We start from the raw sequence: 16,357 nt of genomic DNA on the forward strand, positions 1-16,357 counted from the left end.
CTCGAGCAACAAACCTTTGACTTTAGAAACAATTTTTCTCTCAACATCATTTTTAAACGACCATTTGTTTGATATCGCCTTCATCTCTTGAACTAACATGCGCTGTTGCAAATTGATGTTATATTAGGAGATTTTTACCACTTTTTAACATTTTACTCCAACGACTTCTTCAAGGTCACTCTGAGATCTCCACGAACTTTATCCGAAATTCATTAACTATTCACTTGAATATTCTGTAAGTCGCTTGTGCCACATGAAACTTTGGAACATTTTTTTTACCTTTGTGTTATTCACTGGCAAAACAAAGGATTACAAAACACTTATTAGAAGTAAAGCAAATCAATTTGTAGCATGAGAACTTTGACTTTCTGTAACTGGAGGATTTTTATGGACTTTTTATTGTTTCATGCTTAAGTGAAATTGAGAGCCCCTTTGTGACTCTCTACGTTTCTGGAATTTGATATTTGAAGACTTTGCTGATATTTGAAGACTTTCTCTTCTGCTTAAATCGAGAACGATTTCTCTGCCATTTCGATACAACTCTCACACCACTAGCTGAGCAACTGAGACTTCTTAAAAAAAAAAAAACTACTGAATTTGGGTTTCCGATAAATTCTGTTTGCTTTGGTCCGTTTCCAATCCAACCAAACTCTGGGTAATTTGGGCCCTCTCCAATCTGACTCTCGGGACTTCTGGTAAGTTTGGCCGTTTCCCCACTTTCCACTATAAGATTTGTGACACCTCATCGCGCGGATGGTTCGGCAAGCACAGTTGTTGGATTTAGACTTCTGATCATTTTGCTCGTGTTACCTGTTCTGGACGTTTTTGTTTATTTTTTGCGGTTTTCTTTTGACTTTTTCCGACCTCTTCCCACGCTATTGGATCGCTTAGAACTTTCCTCCCAACATGGACGTCACAAAAAAGTTTACCAATGCCTACAACGACTTGATCGATTTTCATGAATTGCAAGTCAGTAGTTCAGCGGAGGATAATGTGCACTCTTTGCAAGCACTTCGGGTCCATCTAGACCACATATGGACTCAAGTCAAACGATGCTATGAAGATTGTCGGGATTACGAACCCAAAGAAGGAGAGGCCTCCGTTGACCTAAAAAAACTGCGCACAACATGTAGAATCGCCATTACCACATATAAAGCCACCATTGGATCAATAAATTCGGAAATTGACCTCCTTGCGAATAAGGCGGAACCACTAGAAAAAACTGTGATAGAAAACTCCACGCATTATTCAATCAAACTTCCTCCTTGCGATACGGACGCTTTCTCTCATTTACTGAGGAATTGCCCTAAATTTCTAAAAAAAACCCATAAACGATCGTATTCATGTCGTCAAAACGACAAAGACTTGTTACAATTGCCTCCTAACTGATCACGGAGTTAGCGAGTGCAAAAGTAAATTCAATTGCAGACATTGCAATCTTAGACACCATACACTTTTGCATAAAGGAGGCGAATCACAAACGCCTTTTCCCCTTGACGTACGACCTAGTACAAGTGCTCAAGCCCTCACAACACACATACAGTCCACACCTAGTATCGACTCCAAACATCTCACTTCACTTGCTCTTCTCGATGAGAACAAACCTCAGTCGAAACCGGAAGAGACTTTACTTTTTACGGCTTTGGTGGAAATCGAATCGAACGGTCAGAGTTTCGAAGCCCGTGCAATCATCGATTCCGGCTCGCAATCGACCTTCATTTCGGAGAGACTGAAGAATAGACTTCGACTCCCAACCAAACGTAATCTCGTGCACGTCTCTGGCCTTAACCCAGCAATGATGGAAACTTCAACACAAGCTTGTATTTTCTCAATTCGCTCGCGGTTAGACCCTGAATTCAAACTTGGCGTTTGGGCCCCTGTCTTAAAAACCTTGTCGTTCAATTTGCCCCCACGTAATATGGATATAGACAACTTTGATGAACTAGGACGTCCGCTTGCTGATCCACTCTTTTACAAAAGCAGATCGATTGACATCCTCATTGGTCTCGACATTTGCTCAAGCATTTTTGACTTAGCGGTTCCGATGCGCTCACACGGCTCACTATTGACTCAAAAAACTGTTTTTGGGTGGATTGTGGGGGGGCCTGTAGAGCGATCGACACAGTCACCTAGACAAGTCTCGCTGCTCAACGCCGTGGCGCTAGACACCCTCCTTACACAATTTTGGGAGGTGGAAGAACCGCCAAGTGAGACTTTGCGTTCAGACGAGGACATCTTTTGCGAAGACATGTACAAGTCTACAACTTCCAGAACGGCCTCTGGAAGATATATAGTTGAGCTTCCCTTCAAAAGTGATGAGGAACTTGGACAATCACGGAACATCGCAATGGCTCAGTTTCTTCGTATGGAAAAAATGCTTACGGGGAAACCGGAAATCAAAGACCTTTATGATAAAACTATCATGGAGTATTTGGACTTAGGCCACATGAGAAAGGTTTCAAAAGAGGACATAAACAATGGACCTAATTTTTACCTACCTCACCATGCGGTAATAAAACCGGATCGGGTAACCACCAAACTTAGAGTGGTATTTAACGCTTCATCTCCTTCGGATAATAAAAAGAGTTTGAACGACATCCTGTACCCTGGACCAATCCTTCAGCAAGACCTTATAATTCAAAACTTAAAATGGAGGTTCTATAAGTACGTGTACAACGCCGACATTACAAAAATATACAGGCAAATTTTAGTCGACCCTTCGCAAACAAGATATCAGCGAATTTTGTTTCGCGCTGTGCCAAAAGGCCCGATTGAAGACTATGAACTTATGACAGTAACATTCGGCGTCAATTGTGCCCCATTTTTGGCAATACGGACTTTGTTCCAGTTAGCCGAGGACGTTAAGGAGACACATCCTTTAGCATCTCACATATTACGGAACAATATGTACGTTGACGATGTCTTAGCAGGGGGACATTCAAATAAAGAAGCGATTGAATCTAAAAACCAACTCAACAGTGCATTAGCCTCTGCTGGTTTTGACCTCCGAAAGTGGTGTTAATGACCTCCCTTCAGACAGCCTATTATCTGACGATTGTCTTCACCTCTCAGAAAACCTAGTTACGAAGACACTTGGTATAAAGTGGAACATTAGTAGCGATTCATTTTCATTCCCGCAACCTGACATCACACCTAAGTCGTCTTTCACAAAGAGAGAGGTGCTATCAGTAATAGCTCGGTTTTTCGATCCCTGTGGGTGGTTAGCGCCTATCATTGTAGTTGCCAAACTTATTATGCAACAGATTTGGCTAGACAAAGTAGGGTGGGATGAAGGACTTAGACCTTTGACGTCATCTGCCTGGGAAAACTTTCTTAGAAATTGCCCAGACATTCAACATCAAACAGTTCCACGATGGGTACAATATATTCCGACGTGCAAGATCGAGATTCATGGATTCTGCGACTCTTCCGAAAAAGCCTACGCCGCAACCTTATTCGTTCGACTTGAAGAACATAATGACATACGCACACATCTTCTGGTTGCGAAAACTCGCGTTGCACCAGTCAAGAAAATCTCTCTGCCTAGACTGGAACTTTGTGGAGCTGTTTTACTGGCAAAACTAACATCATCAGTCATACAAAACCTCAATCTTGGAAATCATGACCTCTATTTTTGGACCGATCGTTCTGGCGTGGCTTAAAAAACCACCATGCGCCTGGAACACCTTCGTTGGCAATCGGGTATCAGACATCATCGACAAAGTAGGAACGTCAAATTGGAATCACGTGGATTCATCATATAATCCAGCTGACATCGCAACAAGAGGATGTTCTTCCAAAGACTTACAAACCAACGACTTATGGTGGCATGGACCTGCATGGCTTCGAAAATAAAGGAATAATTGGCCACGAAATCAACAAATTATTGATACTTGCTTGGAACAGAAAAATGTCAAGACACTTGTAACTCCTTTGACTAAAGATCTTCAAAAAACCGATCCTCTCAAAAATTTTTCGACTTTATCGAAAGCATATCGTTCCTTTGCATATGTCGCTAGAACTATTCAAATAGCACACAGACTTCGACGTCAAGCGTCATCAACTGATATCCTTTTCGATGAAATTCAAATCGGGAAGTCAAAACTTATCATACTTATCCAGACCCACTACTTTCGAGAAGAATATACCCTATTATCTCGAAAGCAAAAATTACCTAAAACCAGCCCACTATTGACATTGAATCCATTCATTGATGCCAAAGGAGTTCTAAGGGCAAACGGGCGTCTGACCAATTCTCCAATGTTGATTCACAATGAGCGACATCCGATTCTTATCCCGCACCATTCGCAACTTGCTTTACTCCTAGTTGAACATACACACAAGTACACACTGCATGGGGGGAACCAGTTAATTATGCGTATCCTACGTTCGGAGTTCTGAATATTTAGACTTAAACCTCTTGTCAAAATGGTCATTAATCGGTGCAAGGCCTGTATCTTATATAAAAAGCACACACATGCTCAAATAATGTCTTCTTTGCCTCCGGAACGTACCGAACTTACTCGACCTTTTTTGAATACCGGCGTTGACTTTGCAGGACCTTTTAGCATCAGAAATTTCACAGGACGTGCATGCCTTATCACCAAGGGCTATGTCTGCATCTTCGTATGCTTTGCAACCAAAGCCGTACATTTGGAAGTCACAAGCGATCTTACCACACAAGCTTTCCTAGCGGCCTTTACTAGATTTATAGGACGTCGTGGCTGCCCTGCCAAACTTTTCTCTGACAACGGAACCAATTTTACTGGCGCAGCGGAGATGCTCAAAAAAGACCGACTGGAGTTGTTCCGACAGATTCAAAATGACCTCACACATCGGTATTCATACCAAAATCTTGAGTGGACCTTCATTCCTCCGGGCGCTCCACATATGGGGGGACTTTGGGAGGCCTGAGTAAAGTCATTTAAAATGCATCTCAAGAAAATCGTATATGACCTTTACATTCGAAGAGTTCTCCACAATCCTGACCCGTATTGAATCTTGTCTTAACTCAAGACCCCTTTCTCCTGCCAGTGACGATCAGAATGACCTTTCACCACTAACACCCGGACATTTCCTCATTGGTTCACCCTTATTGACACCAGCAGAACCTGACTTATCAGAGGAAAATATAACAATTACTAACCGTTGGAAACGTCTAAAAATAATATCCCAGATATTATGTCAGAGATGGAAGACGGAATATCTGAAAGAGTTACATCGGCGCCATACATGGAAGAGACAGCAAGACAACGTACGACTTAATGACTTAGTTATCATTACGGACGACCGCTTACCTCAAAACGAGTGGAAGTTAGGACGAATCATAAACTTGTTTCCGGGGCAGGATAACAATATCAGAGTCCTTGACTTCAAAACCTCAAACGGGCTTGTACGACGTCCGATAACAAAGCTTATTCCTTTAACCTCCGAATAAACTTCAGCTATTATACCATATCACACATCGTATTATCTATCAACAACATAACTCACTCTCCATTTTTTCAGCCATGGCACCCACTGACAACAATAGCGACCTCAGACCAAAAGAATGAAAATATTCGTGTGGATTGTGTCAAAAAGACCACCCAATTAAGACCTGTGATGCGTTCCGGAGCCTTAACCACAATCATCGTTTCGATGTCGTTTGCCAGTTCTCCTACTGCATTAACTGTCTGGCTCGTTCCCATACTCGCTCAAAATGCCCAAGCCGATTAAACTGTCAAATATGCAGTGGACAGCACAACACACTGATCCACTATGCAACATTGTTGAATGAGTTGGACAGTGAACGGCAAGGTAGACCGCAGCAACGACACCAGTCCCCTTCCCAAACCAAACGGTCTTCGTCGTTAAAATGTCACCAACGGCAACCATCACCTGAACGCCCAACAACATCGAAGAGGTCCCAACAACAATTGACTCCTGAACGCCCAACGGTTTCGAAACGCACTCTAATGCAGCCAACACGCGAGCGTTCAATTTCACCTCAGCATCATCGAGCATCGTCAAGAACAGGAAGATCCGTCTCTGCAAACCATTTCCAGCCACGAAACAACCACAAAAGATCGGCATCATGCACTCGGCCACCAACATCCAAGGCCGGTCCACCGTATGATATAAATGACCTTGATTTCACAATGGTACCAAGACCAAGCATGCCATTCGCGTGGTCAAAAGTATTTATACCGACTGCCCAAATTCGACTTGCTATACCTGGTGTAGAAGACATGTGGCACATCTGCCGGGCAAGTTTGAATTTTAATGCCACCGTTTCCCGCATTGCAGTCAGCCTACAAACCCAACTAAACTTGGAAACTTTTATCTATGATGGAACCCGGTTTGCCAAATTCATCATTGCTCCTCGACTTCCACGCACCACTTGGAAAAGAGAAGTACGGGCAATGATTACCAGCGACCTTCCAAGGAAGCCCTACTCATCCCCAATTTACGATGATCCCACCGTGGACTTCACAGCCGACACCCTTGCTGATCCGGATCCCCGGTGCAACGCGGCCATAGAAGTAGAACTCGCTGCTGACCTTTATAAGGACCTCCACCGAAATGGATCGCTAGAAACGGACTTGCGGCACGTCATCGCTCAGCAAACTGCACTTGGCTACATCTTTATTGGGGCCATAGGAAAAATCTGGTAGATACCACTTCATAAGATCTCCATTTAATTTGTATGCTGGCACCTCCATCGTGGAGGCCGGCATGTTCAAGATTTAACGTTGAACCATTTAAAATGAATTTTAGATTTTTTATTTTATGTACTTTAATTATCGTCATACAGCACATAATAAGTGGATTGTCTCATATCCAATAATTTACATGCATAATTGCCAAATCCACTTTTGCTTTTTCAATTGCATTATTCTTTATGACTTCACACTTTGTGTTTGGTTGACATCTCTTTTTTCTAATCTCTCTGTTGAGATCAAAACACACAAGATTGCCTACATACTTACACACACACACATCTCCGCTCCAAGCATACGATGTTGTTGTTCTTGCTATTTTTTTGCATTTTGTCTACTGCCCTTTAACAAGAAAAGGGACAGTAAACAAATTCAGTTCTTTTACTACCTTCTTACAAGCAACAAGCAGCAGTATTTTTTAACGTTGATCAACCAAACCAAAAGTGCAAAGTGAACAAAGAAAAAGAATCAAAACTAATAATTAAACTTAAACAAATAAATACATCTATTTTGTAAATGAATTAAAATTATAATAAATCTATTTTACAAACTGAAAATAATCAAAACATTTTGTACAAGTCACTTGTGAAACAACTGAATAAAAGAAATATAATAAATACTTGAATTCCAAAAAAGATATCCATAGTTTTGTGAAATAAAGGAGAAACATAAAACGGGTAAAAAGAAATCATCAACATATAAACAAAAGAAAAAGAACAAAACTTTGAAACCCCCTCACCCCGCAATTAAACAGTATGTATACGGGTAATAAGAAATTCAATTATCCCAACATTTTTGAATTAAACTAATTAACCAAGGCGTATTGGTGAACATTATAACTAACATGATAGTATCGTAACAATAACAAAATGAATGAACGAAATGGTACATCCTTACGCCGCTGTGCAAATGTAAAATAAAATAGTAAACGAATAAAGAAAAACGGTTGCCCATTGTCTTTTATCCATTTACTAGAAATGACGCAAAACTTTACTCAAACGTTGATTCTGTTTTATGCTACTTTTTCACAGCGGTGTAAGGATGTATGTAATAATAACCGCAGCAGACAAGGGGCCCCTGAAAAAGTGTTTATTTACACGTCAACCTTTCTTCCACAGTTTCCACTACAGTTTTAGTCTTATTTAGTTATCTGTGAAAACCACAAGACAGGTCTAAACATTCATCTAAAAAATATTATTAGCGATTTATGAAAAATTTTGATCAATTATTTGATTTTGAACACGTCTTGGTACAGATAAAAGAGATTGTCTCTCTGGGATATAATAGCGTATTCCGTTTAATGGCAGGTCGTTTTTCAAGGTATACTCTAAAATCGGTTCTCTATATTTACATTTAATATTCTATAACACAGTACATGCGTTAACAATTCTTCCAGCAAGCGATGGACCATAGACATCGCCAAGTATTCTATATGACCCCTTCTATACTATTTCTATTTTCTAACTAAATTCTAACTGGGCTAGTTACGTTTTTAGGGGCATTAGCGTCATTATCCCGAATTAAGTATGACAAGGACAGGTAGCTTTAGCACTTCCAGAAATACGCGTCGAAGAAGTAGCCAAAAAAAACGAGATTTTCGACACTTCGAGTCAGCATCATCATCAAACCGAAATTTGTGAAATCTGAAACATTAACCTTTCCTTGTTATAATAAATTATTTAACCACGATTTACAATTTCGGTTAGCCATATTATAGAAATAAGCATGTACAAATGACTCACCTCCTTGATCATCAAGAGCCACAAGGGTTCGAATCCCCGCTTCTTTACTCTGAAATATAAAAACAACAAAAATAACAAAAAGCAAAATAAGTAAGTGTTAAATTTATTCGGATAAATTATTAAAGAACACAATTTTACGCAATAATATTTTAGATGTAGCATATTTTGTTTGTAAAATCAAACATATAATCTACAGTGGCGGCCAGCTAATTAGGGACAATAAATTCAGTTTAATAGATTACTTTAAAAATGTGAAGATTTTGATGAAATAAATTTTGCATATAAGGTATTGGTGTAAACACTATCGAGTGATGTCAAAAATGGTCTATATTAGCCTGGCCAGCTAATTAGGGACATTAGTAGTAACATCAACTTTAAGGTTAATTGATGCACATTTTTATACAAGAATAGTTCGTATTAGTTAGTTTATAGTGTATTCCACTGATTTCATGCTTTATGCCCACCGCAAGTCCTTAAAGGGGCCGAATAATAATATGCTTTATACATTAATTTCCCTTCATGCACCAAAAATATGCATATCTATTTGGCTCTTTATAACAAAAATTATATTTTTAGTAACCTCAGATATCATTCCGAACCATACACTTCAATAGCCGCTCCATACTGGGTGTACATTTATCCTTAAATTACTTATTCACCAATTTGGTTAAGTCATTAAGGTGAAAATACTATTTGTAGGCTTAGTTATGCCTGATTTAGACTATGCTGGATTTAGCAAATCCAGTGGATTTAAGTTGTCATTTTCATACAACATATGTCAAATAAAACCAGATAATTGCTAAATCCATCGTAGTCTAAATGGACTTTTATGAGGCAATTTTAAGTCAACAAAATGTGGTAAACTTGTCATTGGTATGCCGACATAATTAAAAAAAAAAATATTTTGCCGCTACCTATAAAATTGAGAAAATTTAGATGAGGGATTATTTACATACACACTTTTTAAAAAGGCTGAAAAACACCCAACATTGTTGGCAGCCCTAGAGATCCTTGAGTTAGCTTTTGTATGGAACAAAGTACATTTTCATATCGAAATCAATCGATACTACTCATTTTTGGGGAAATAAGTTTAAATTGCTGCGAAAATTATCCGATACATATAATGAAACAGTTGGTGTTATTTGAATAGTTTTAAAATGGTACACACAAATTTTATTCCATGCCGAAAAGCTCCAGTTCTTGAAATAAGTGCAAAATGATTTTAGCACATTATGATAGCATGCTGATGACCAGGTTAGCATGTTTTGTTGACTTAAAAATGCCTCATAACACATCCTTCAAAGAGGATTTTCACCCTAATAACTCATCTAAAATGGTTAATAAGTAATTCAAGGATAATTGTACACCTAGTATGGGCCGGTAATTGTAGTGTATGGTTCGGAATGATGTTTGGGGTTACTAAAACTATAGTTTTTGTTATAAAATGCCAAAAAATAGGCATATTTTTGGGGCATTAACGGAAAATAAGGCCTAAAGCACATTGTTAAGGATTATAGTAATACTTCGGCCCCTAAATTAATTTCATCAAAATCTACACATTTTTAAATGAAATCGAGTAATCTATTCAACTGAATTTATTGTCCTAATTAGCTGGGCGCCACTGTATATCTATATAGTAATAAAAGAGTATAGTGATTGACTGACAGACTGATTGACTCATCAACGCCCAGACAAACGGCTGAAGCTAAAATCCTGAAATTTTGGGTGTGGATCACTCTTGGTCCGAAGGGGTCAGATAAGGCTGGGTTTTTGGAAATTCGAACTAGAAGGATACGAAAAGTACTAAATATGGTACCGTTAGTATTTGGCGAACCGGTAGAGCTAGGGGATGAAAGATACCAAGGAACGGTCCTGTCCGGCTTTAACATGGTAAAGTCCAGGATTTATCTTGGTCCCTCTCTCATCTCAAGTGGACACCTCCCCGTGGTGTCACCTGGGGAGCTGCCTTTAACACCCGTTAAAGGTAGTGAGCTAACATGTGCCGCGCGTTCACCCATAAGAACGTTAAAACTTGGGTTTGGGCGTCGGGCTAGTAACACTCCCCTAGAAAAAACAGCATACTATGAAAAAACGAAAGAAAAGAAAAACAAACCCCTCTAAAGTTGACGAACCCCGCAAACGTTTTAAGGACTCACCGTAGCTTCAGTCTAGCATGGAATGCTTTGAAATCGACTTATGACAATCCTCGTTTGTTAATTCATAGTCAGTTCAAAGTATTATTTTCGCTTCCGGTACTTGAAATCGAGACGTGTTTTATGGTTGTTTGTCTGCAATGTCCATTTACGACGTAAGTACGGAAAATTGGGATCCGTTCTTGGTCTTTATTTGTCTTCAAAGGCTCCCAAAATTAACACAAACTTTGTGGGAGCAAAGTGTTAAAGACAAAGCTTCTATTTCGTTGTGGAAAGATCCCGATAGTTTTCTAACTGAGCGAATTCAGACGCTCATGTGTCTTCACGACATGAGAGGAAATGATCCGGTTAAAAAGTCTAACGTGAAAAATCTTCACTCGTATATGACTAATACCAATTCTTCTAGTTCTCCAAAAGTATCGCAGAAAAATGATTGCATTCTTTGTCCCCAGCAGTTCCACTTGCTTTTTGAATGTCCTCGATTCAAAAATATGTCTGTCTCGGCTAGGGTTTCCACTGTGAAACGTCGTAGATTGTGTGTGAATTGTTTGCGTACGGGGCACGAAGTAAAAACTTGTAGTAATCATCGTCGGTGTTCGAAATGTAATCGAAGTCATCACACATTGCTACATCGTAGCGACTCGTCTCCAAATAGTTCGACTTTAAGTGTTTCCTCGATCAGTAGGAACACTCCTACTCGTTCCAACTCTCCACCCGTCGATCCTCCTCGTCCATCAACATCTTCGGCATTTGTAGCTCGTCCTTCCAACCCTCCACCTCTCGACCCTTCTCGTCCATCCACATCCTCGGCATTTGTAGCTCGTCAGGTCTTTCATACCTCACAGAATAAGTCGGTTCTGTTGGGGACAGCGATGGTCAACATAATGCATGGTGGCATTTCCTATCCAGCTAGGGCTTTAATAGACACCGCCTCTGAATCCTCTTTTCTAACAGAGCGATTACAGAATAGGTTGAAACTTCCCGTATGTTCAACAAATGCGGTTATTTCTGGTGTGAATTGTGCAATTTCGGCAAATTCACAAAAAGTTTGTCCCATAAAAATAGGAAGCCTTTGTGATCCTTCGGTAGTATTAGAAACACGTGCTTTGGTTTTGCCGTCAATTTCTGGAAACTTGCCATCGTTTACTGTTTCATCTGATTTTAGAGCTCAAATGCCAAGTATTCGTCTGGCAGATGCTAATTTGTTCGATTCACGTCCTGTGGATCTTTTGTTGGGTGCAGACTTGTATCCAAAAATCTTGTTAGATGGTTGTCAGTCAATTTTGTCGGGAACTTTGCTCGCCCAAAATTCTGTTTTCGGATGGATTGTCACTGGACCGATTCCTTCGTCGGAAAAAGAGAAATTAGCTGTGGATTGATTAAAGTGTTTTGGACGATCATTTTTTGTCCGCTACTTATTCGAAGTAGCGATTTTTAAAAGAATTAAGTCTACACATGTGTTCGTGCATCTATTATCGTATTATCGCTCTCTTAAAATCGGGTTCACTCCTTCGGCTAGAGTTTTGCGGTGTAGCGTCTAAACTTTTGAAAATCATTCTTAGGGAAATCGGCTTAGAATTTCATTGATGAGAGCATTCAAAACCCCTTTTCTTGGCCTATATTCGTGGCGAGTTTCTTTGGTGGCATGAAATGGCTTAGTCTAGACTAGTCGGATTGGTCTATTCGAGATCTGGCTCCGCTTGGTTCTGAAATTGACATTTTTCGTATTATTCGTGCTATTTTGAAGATGTGCTGGAAAAGTTTTCGTCACTCATGAAAGCACTTCGTGGTTTGGCCAATTGCTTGTAGTCGTATTCACAACTGTGGTTTTTTCGTCGCAGAGTTAAGCGAGGTTCGAAATGGGTTAGTTATTACTGCCCAAAAAATCCATTTAGCAGACGAATATAAATGTCCAATGGTTAAAAATAGGTGCCTCAAAATTGTTCGTTAGCTTCTTTGAATCAAATCATTAACAATAATGGTGTCATGAGAATGCATGGTCGTCATGAGAATGCATGGCGCATTCAACTTATACAACTTTTGTTCCGGGCATTAGGAATAGAATAGTTTTTGGCCGCACTTCATCGCTAGATAGAGGCTAGTTTGACCTCTTACAGCAGTTCAGTGGTGTCGTTAAACCAGGATCCTTCCGATATTCCTAAGGATGGACAGGGTTCGTCTGCCACTCCAAGGGAAGCCCCGAGAAACGATCCCGGTTTAAATAACACGAATTCGTCTACTCACACTGTTCGAAGTGTGGGTATTCAGGCTTCTAGCTCCCCAATATCAGGTATTGGGAATTCTAGGGATAGCTCGAATTTTGCTATTGACCCGCCAAATTTAGACATTGTCCATAATCTAGCTTTGCCTCCATGCGATATTCCCGGTTTCGAAGGTGATTTTCTCTCGTGGCCTACTTTTAGAGACTTATTTAGCACGGTCTATATTACAAATTCTAGATTGTCGGATATTGAGCGTCTTTGTCATTTGAAGCAAAAAACTAGTGGGGAAGCTCGTGAAATTGTTTCTAAATTCCCCTTGACTTACCGTAGCTTCAGTCTAGCATGGAATGCTTTGAAATCGACTTATGACAATCCTCGTTTGTTAATTCATAGTCAGTTCAAAGTATTATTTTCGCTTCCGGTACTTGAAATCGAGACGTTTTCGGGTCTCAAACAAATCCAGCGTGGTATTAATGGTTGTTTGTCTGCAATGTCCATTTACGACGTTAGTACGGAAAATTGGGATCCGTTCTTGGTCTTTATTTGTCTTCAAAGGCTCCCACAATTAACACAAACTTTGTGGGAGCAAAGTGTTAAAGACAAAGCTTCTATTTCGTTGTGGAAAGGTCTCGATAGTTTTCTAACTGAGCGAATTCGGACGCTCATGTGTCTTCACGACATGAGAGGAAATGATCCGGTTAAAAAGTCTAACGTGAAAAATCTTCACTCGTATATGACTAATACCAATTATTCTCGTTCTCCAAAAGTATCGCAGAAAAATGATTGTATTCTTTGTCCCCAGCAGTTCCACTTGCTTTTTGAATGTCCTCGATTCAAAAATATGTCTGTCTCGGCCAGGTTTTCCACTGTGAAACGTCGTAGATTGTGTGTGAATTGTTTGCGTACGGGGCACGAAGTAAAAACTTGTAGTAATCATCGTCGGTGTTCGAAATGTAATCGAAGTCATCACATCTTGCTACATCGTAGCGACTCGTCTCCAAATAGTTCGACTTTAAGTGTTTCCTCGATCAGTAGGAACACTCCTACTCCTTCCAACTCTCCACCCGTCGATCCTCCTCGTCCATCAACATCTTCGGCATTTGTAGCTCGTCCTTCCAACCCTCCAACTCTCGACCCGTCTCGTCCATCCACATCCTCGGCATCTGTAGGCCGTCAGGTCTTTCATACATCACAGAATAAGTCGGTTCTGTTGGGAACAGCGATGGTCAACATAATGCATGGTGGCATTTCCTATCCAGCTAGGGCTTTAATAGACCCCGCCTCTGAATCCTCTTTTCTAACAGAGCGATTGCAGAATATGTTGAAATTTCCGGTATGTTCAACGAATGCGGTTATTTCGGGTGTGAATTGTGCAATTTCGGCAAATTCACAAAAAGTTTGTCCCATAAAAATTGGAAGCCCTTGTGACCCTTCGGTGTAATTAGAAACTCGTGCTTTGGTATTGCCGTCAATTTCTGGTAACTTGTCGTCGTGTTCTGTTTCCTCTGATTTAAGAGCTGAAATGCCAAGTATTCGTCTGGCAGATGCTAATTTGTTCGATTCACGTCCTGTGGATCTGTTGTTGGGTGCAGACTTGTATCCAAAAATCTTGTTAGATGGTTGTCAGTCAATTTTGTCGGGAACTTTGCTCGCCCAAAATTCTGTTTTCGGATGGCTTGTGACTGGATCGATTCCTTTGTCGGAAAATCGAAATTAGCTGTGGATTTATTAAATTGTTTGGGACGACCCTCTCTTGTTCGCTACTCACGCGTAAATTCGTAGATGTGCTCGTGCATCTATTATCGACTAGACTAGAGTTTTCAGTGCACTTTTACCAGGAATTTCGCTGTTGAACGGATTCTACAATTGTATAGTCGTGACTTAGTTGGCACACTCTGGTTTTCTATTCGACTAGATTCGTGGCGAATGGAATTTCAGTCGGATTGGTCTATTCGAGATCTCGCTCCACTTGGGTCTAAAATTGAAATACATTCGGTTCGTTCCTACTTATCGTACTTTTCGACTGGGTTAGAATAGGTGCTGGAAAAGTTTCGTCACTCCGGAAAGCACGTCGTGGTTGTCCCCACTCGATATTTTCGGACAATGGTACGAATTTTGTGGATGCTTCTCGTGATGTCATTCGTGATAATAGTAACTGTGTCCTCCCTACATTCGCAGCTCAGGGTCTTACGTTGCAATTCATTTCAGCTGTGCTCTGCATATGGGTGGACGCTAGGAAGCTGGAGTGAAAAGTTTTAAGCAACACTTTCGAAAACAAGCTCGAAACGTTTGGATTACTGGTAAACTATTAGCTTCAGCACAAGGTCATTTGTTTATAGGCTCTCGCATTTATTCGCTCCTTCTGAATGTGTCTTAATTGACTAACCATTGTCGCTGTTGAATCGGTATCGTGATGTTCGTAGCTCAAGTACATTTATTTTTGTGTACCGGATGTTAGTACGGTAAGCGCGTTGTGAAGCGGCTCATTTGTACTATTTTGAACTCGGAGTATAATATAATTTTTTGGTAGTAAAATGGACGCTTCATCTGAAACCGTCACTGCGGGTTCTGCTAGAAAATAGAGATCTGTCAAAATCCGTCCCTGCGGATTAATAATAAATATAGTTGATATCTGAATCCGTAACTGCGGTAGGAATAGAATAGTTTTTGGCCGCACTTCATCGCTAGATAGAGGCTAGTTTGAATTTGCGTCCTATGTCGGATAGTCTTGATGAGCTCGTAGCTTTAACACCAGTTCATTCGTTTATTGCTCATTTATCACTCATTCTGTATCTGTCGTAATTGACGAACCGTTATCGCTTGTGAATCGGTTCCGTAATGTTCAACCTCAAGTACATTTATATTCGTGTACCGGATGTTAGTAAGGTAAACGCGTTGTGAAGCGGCTCATGTCTAAATAAGTCGTGTTGACAGAACAATCTTCGAATTCGGAGTAGAATATTAACTTCTGCTAGAAAATGTAGATCTGTCGAAATCCGTCACTGCGGATTAAAAAAAAAATATAGTTGGCATCTGAATCCGTAACTGCGGGTTCTTCGTTATCGGCTTCGAACTCGAATTTCGTACTTTCCAGGTCGGAATCCATAACTGTGGGTTCCAATAGGACCTTGGCGGTTTCGGGCAATTCACACCATGTTCGTATGGTGGAAAGAGAGCGTACGTCCGTTACTGCGGGCGATTCGTACACGCCTCGTAAATATGGTTATCGGCTATGTAATTTGAATTTGCTCACAAATACACTGCACCACCTACTACTCTAGCATATATGATTACTTGTTATTGTATTTACTTATCGATATGTGTTACAACATTAATAATGTTGCAAGGTCGGCGCCAATGTTTAAGAAAGAATTAATATATTTCAGTTTAATTTGCATTGTTTGGAAATGCTCGTTTGTCGCTTTACTTTCATTGTGTTTGATTCACTCAATCGTTAGAAAACTGCCTACTCCTTTTTTATAACAACATTGATCTGTCATCTAGGAGTTTTCTAACGAGTGTTGTTTTTGCGCCTACGC

At 40.2% G+C, this 16,357-nt stretch overlaps 1 protein-coding gene across 3 annotated transcripts in view; it reads right to left on the minus strand.

The window, feature by feature from the left end:
• The window catches only part of Snap25 (Synaptosomal-associated protein 25kDa), a 762,009-nt gene that overhangs the window by 216,671 nt on the left and 528,981 nt on the right, over positions 1-16,357 (minus strand). For all 3 annotated transcript variants that reach the window (XM_073992812.1, XM_073992795.1, XM_073992804.1), the window contains exon 4: positions 8,444-8,492. In XM_073992812.1, the coding sequence (XP_073848913.1) occupies positions 8,444-8,492 (49 nt within the window). The remainder of the gene's footprint in view (positions 1-8,443; positions 8,493-16,357) is intronic.

Source organism: Musca autumnalis, unplaced genomic scaffold (assembly GCF_047663935.1).
Source record: "Musca autumnalis isolate F117 unplaced genomic scaffold, ASM4766393v1 scaffold_1, whole genome shotgun sequence".
NCBI classification, from domain to species: Eukaryota; Metazoa; Arthropoda; class Insecta; order Diptera; family Muscidae; genus Musca; species Musca autumnalis.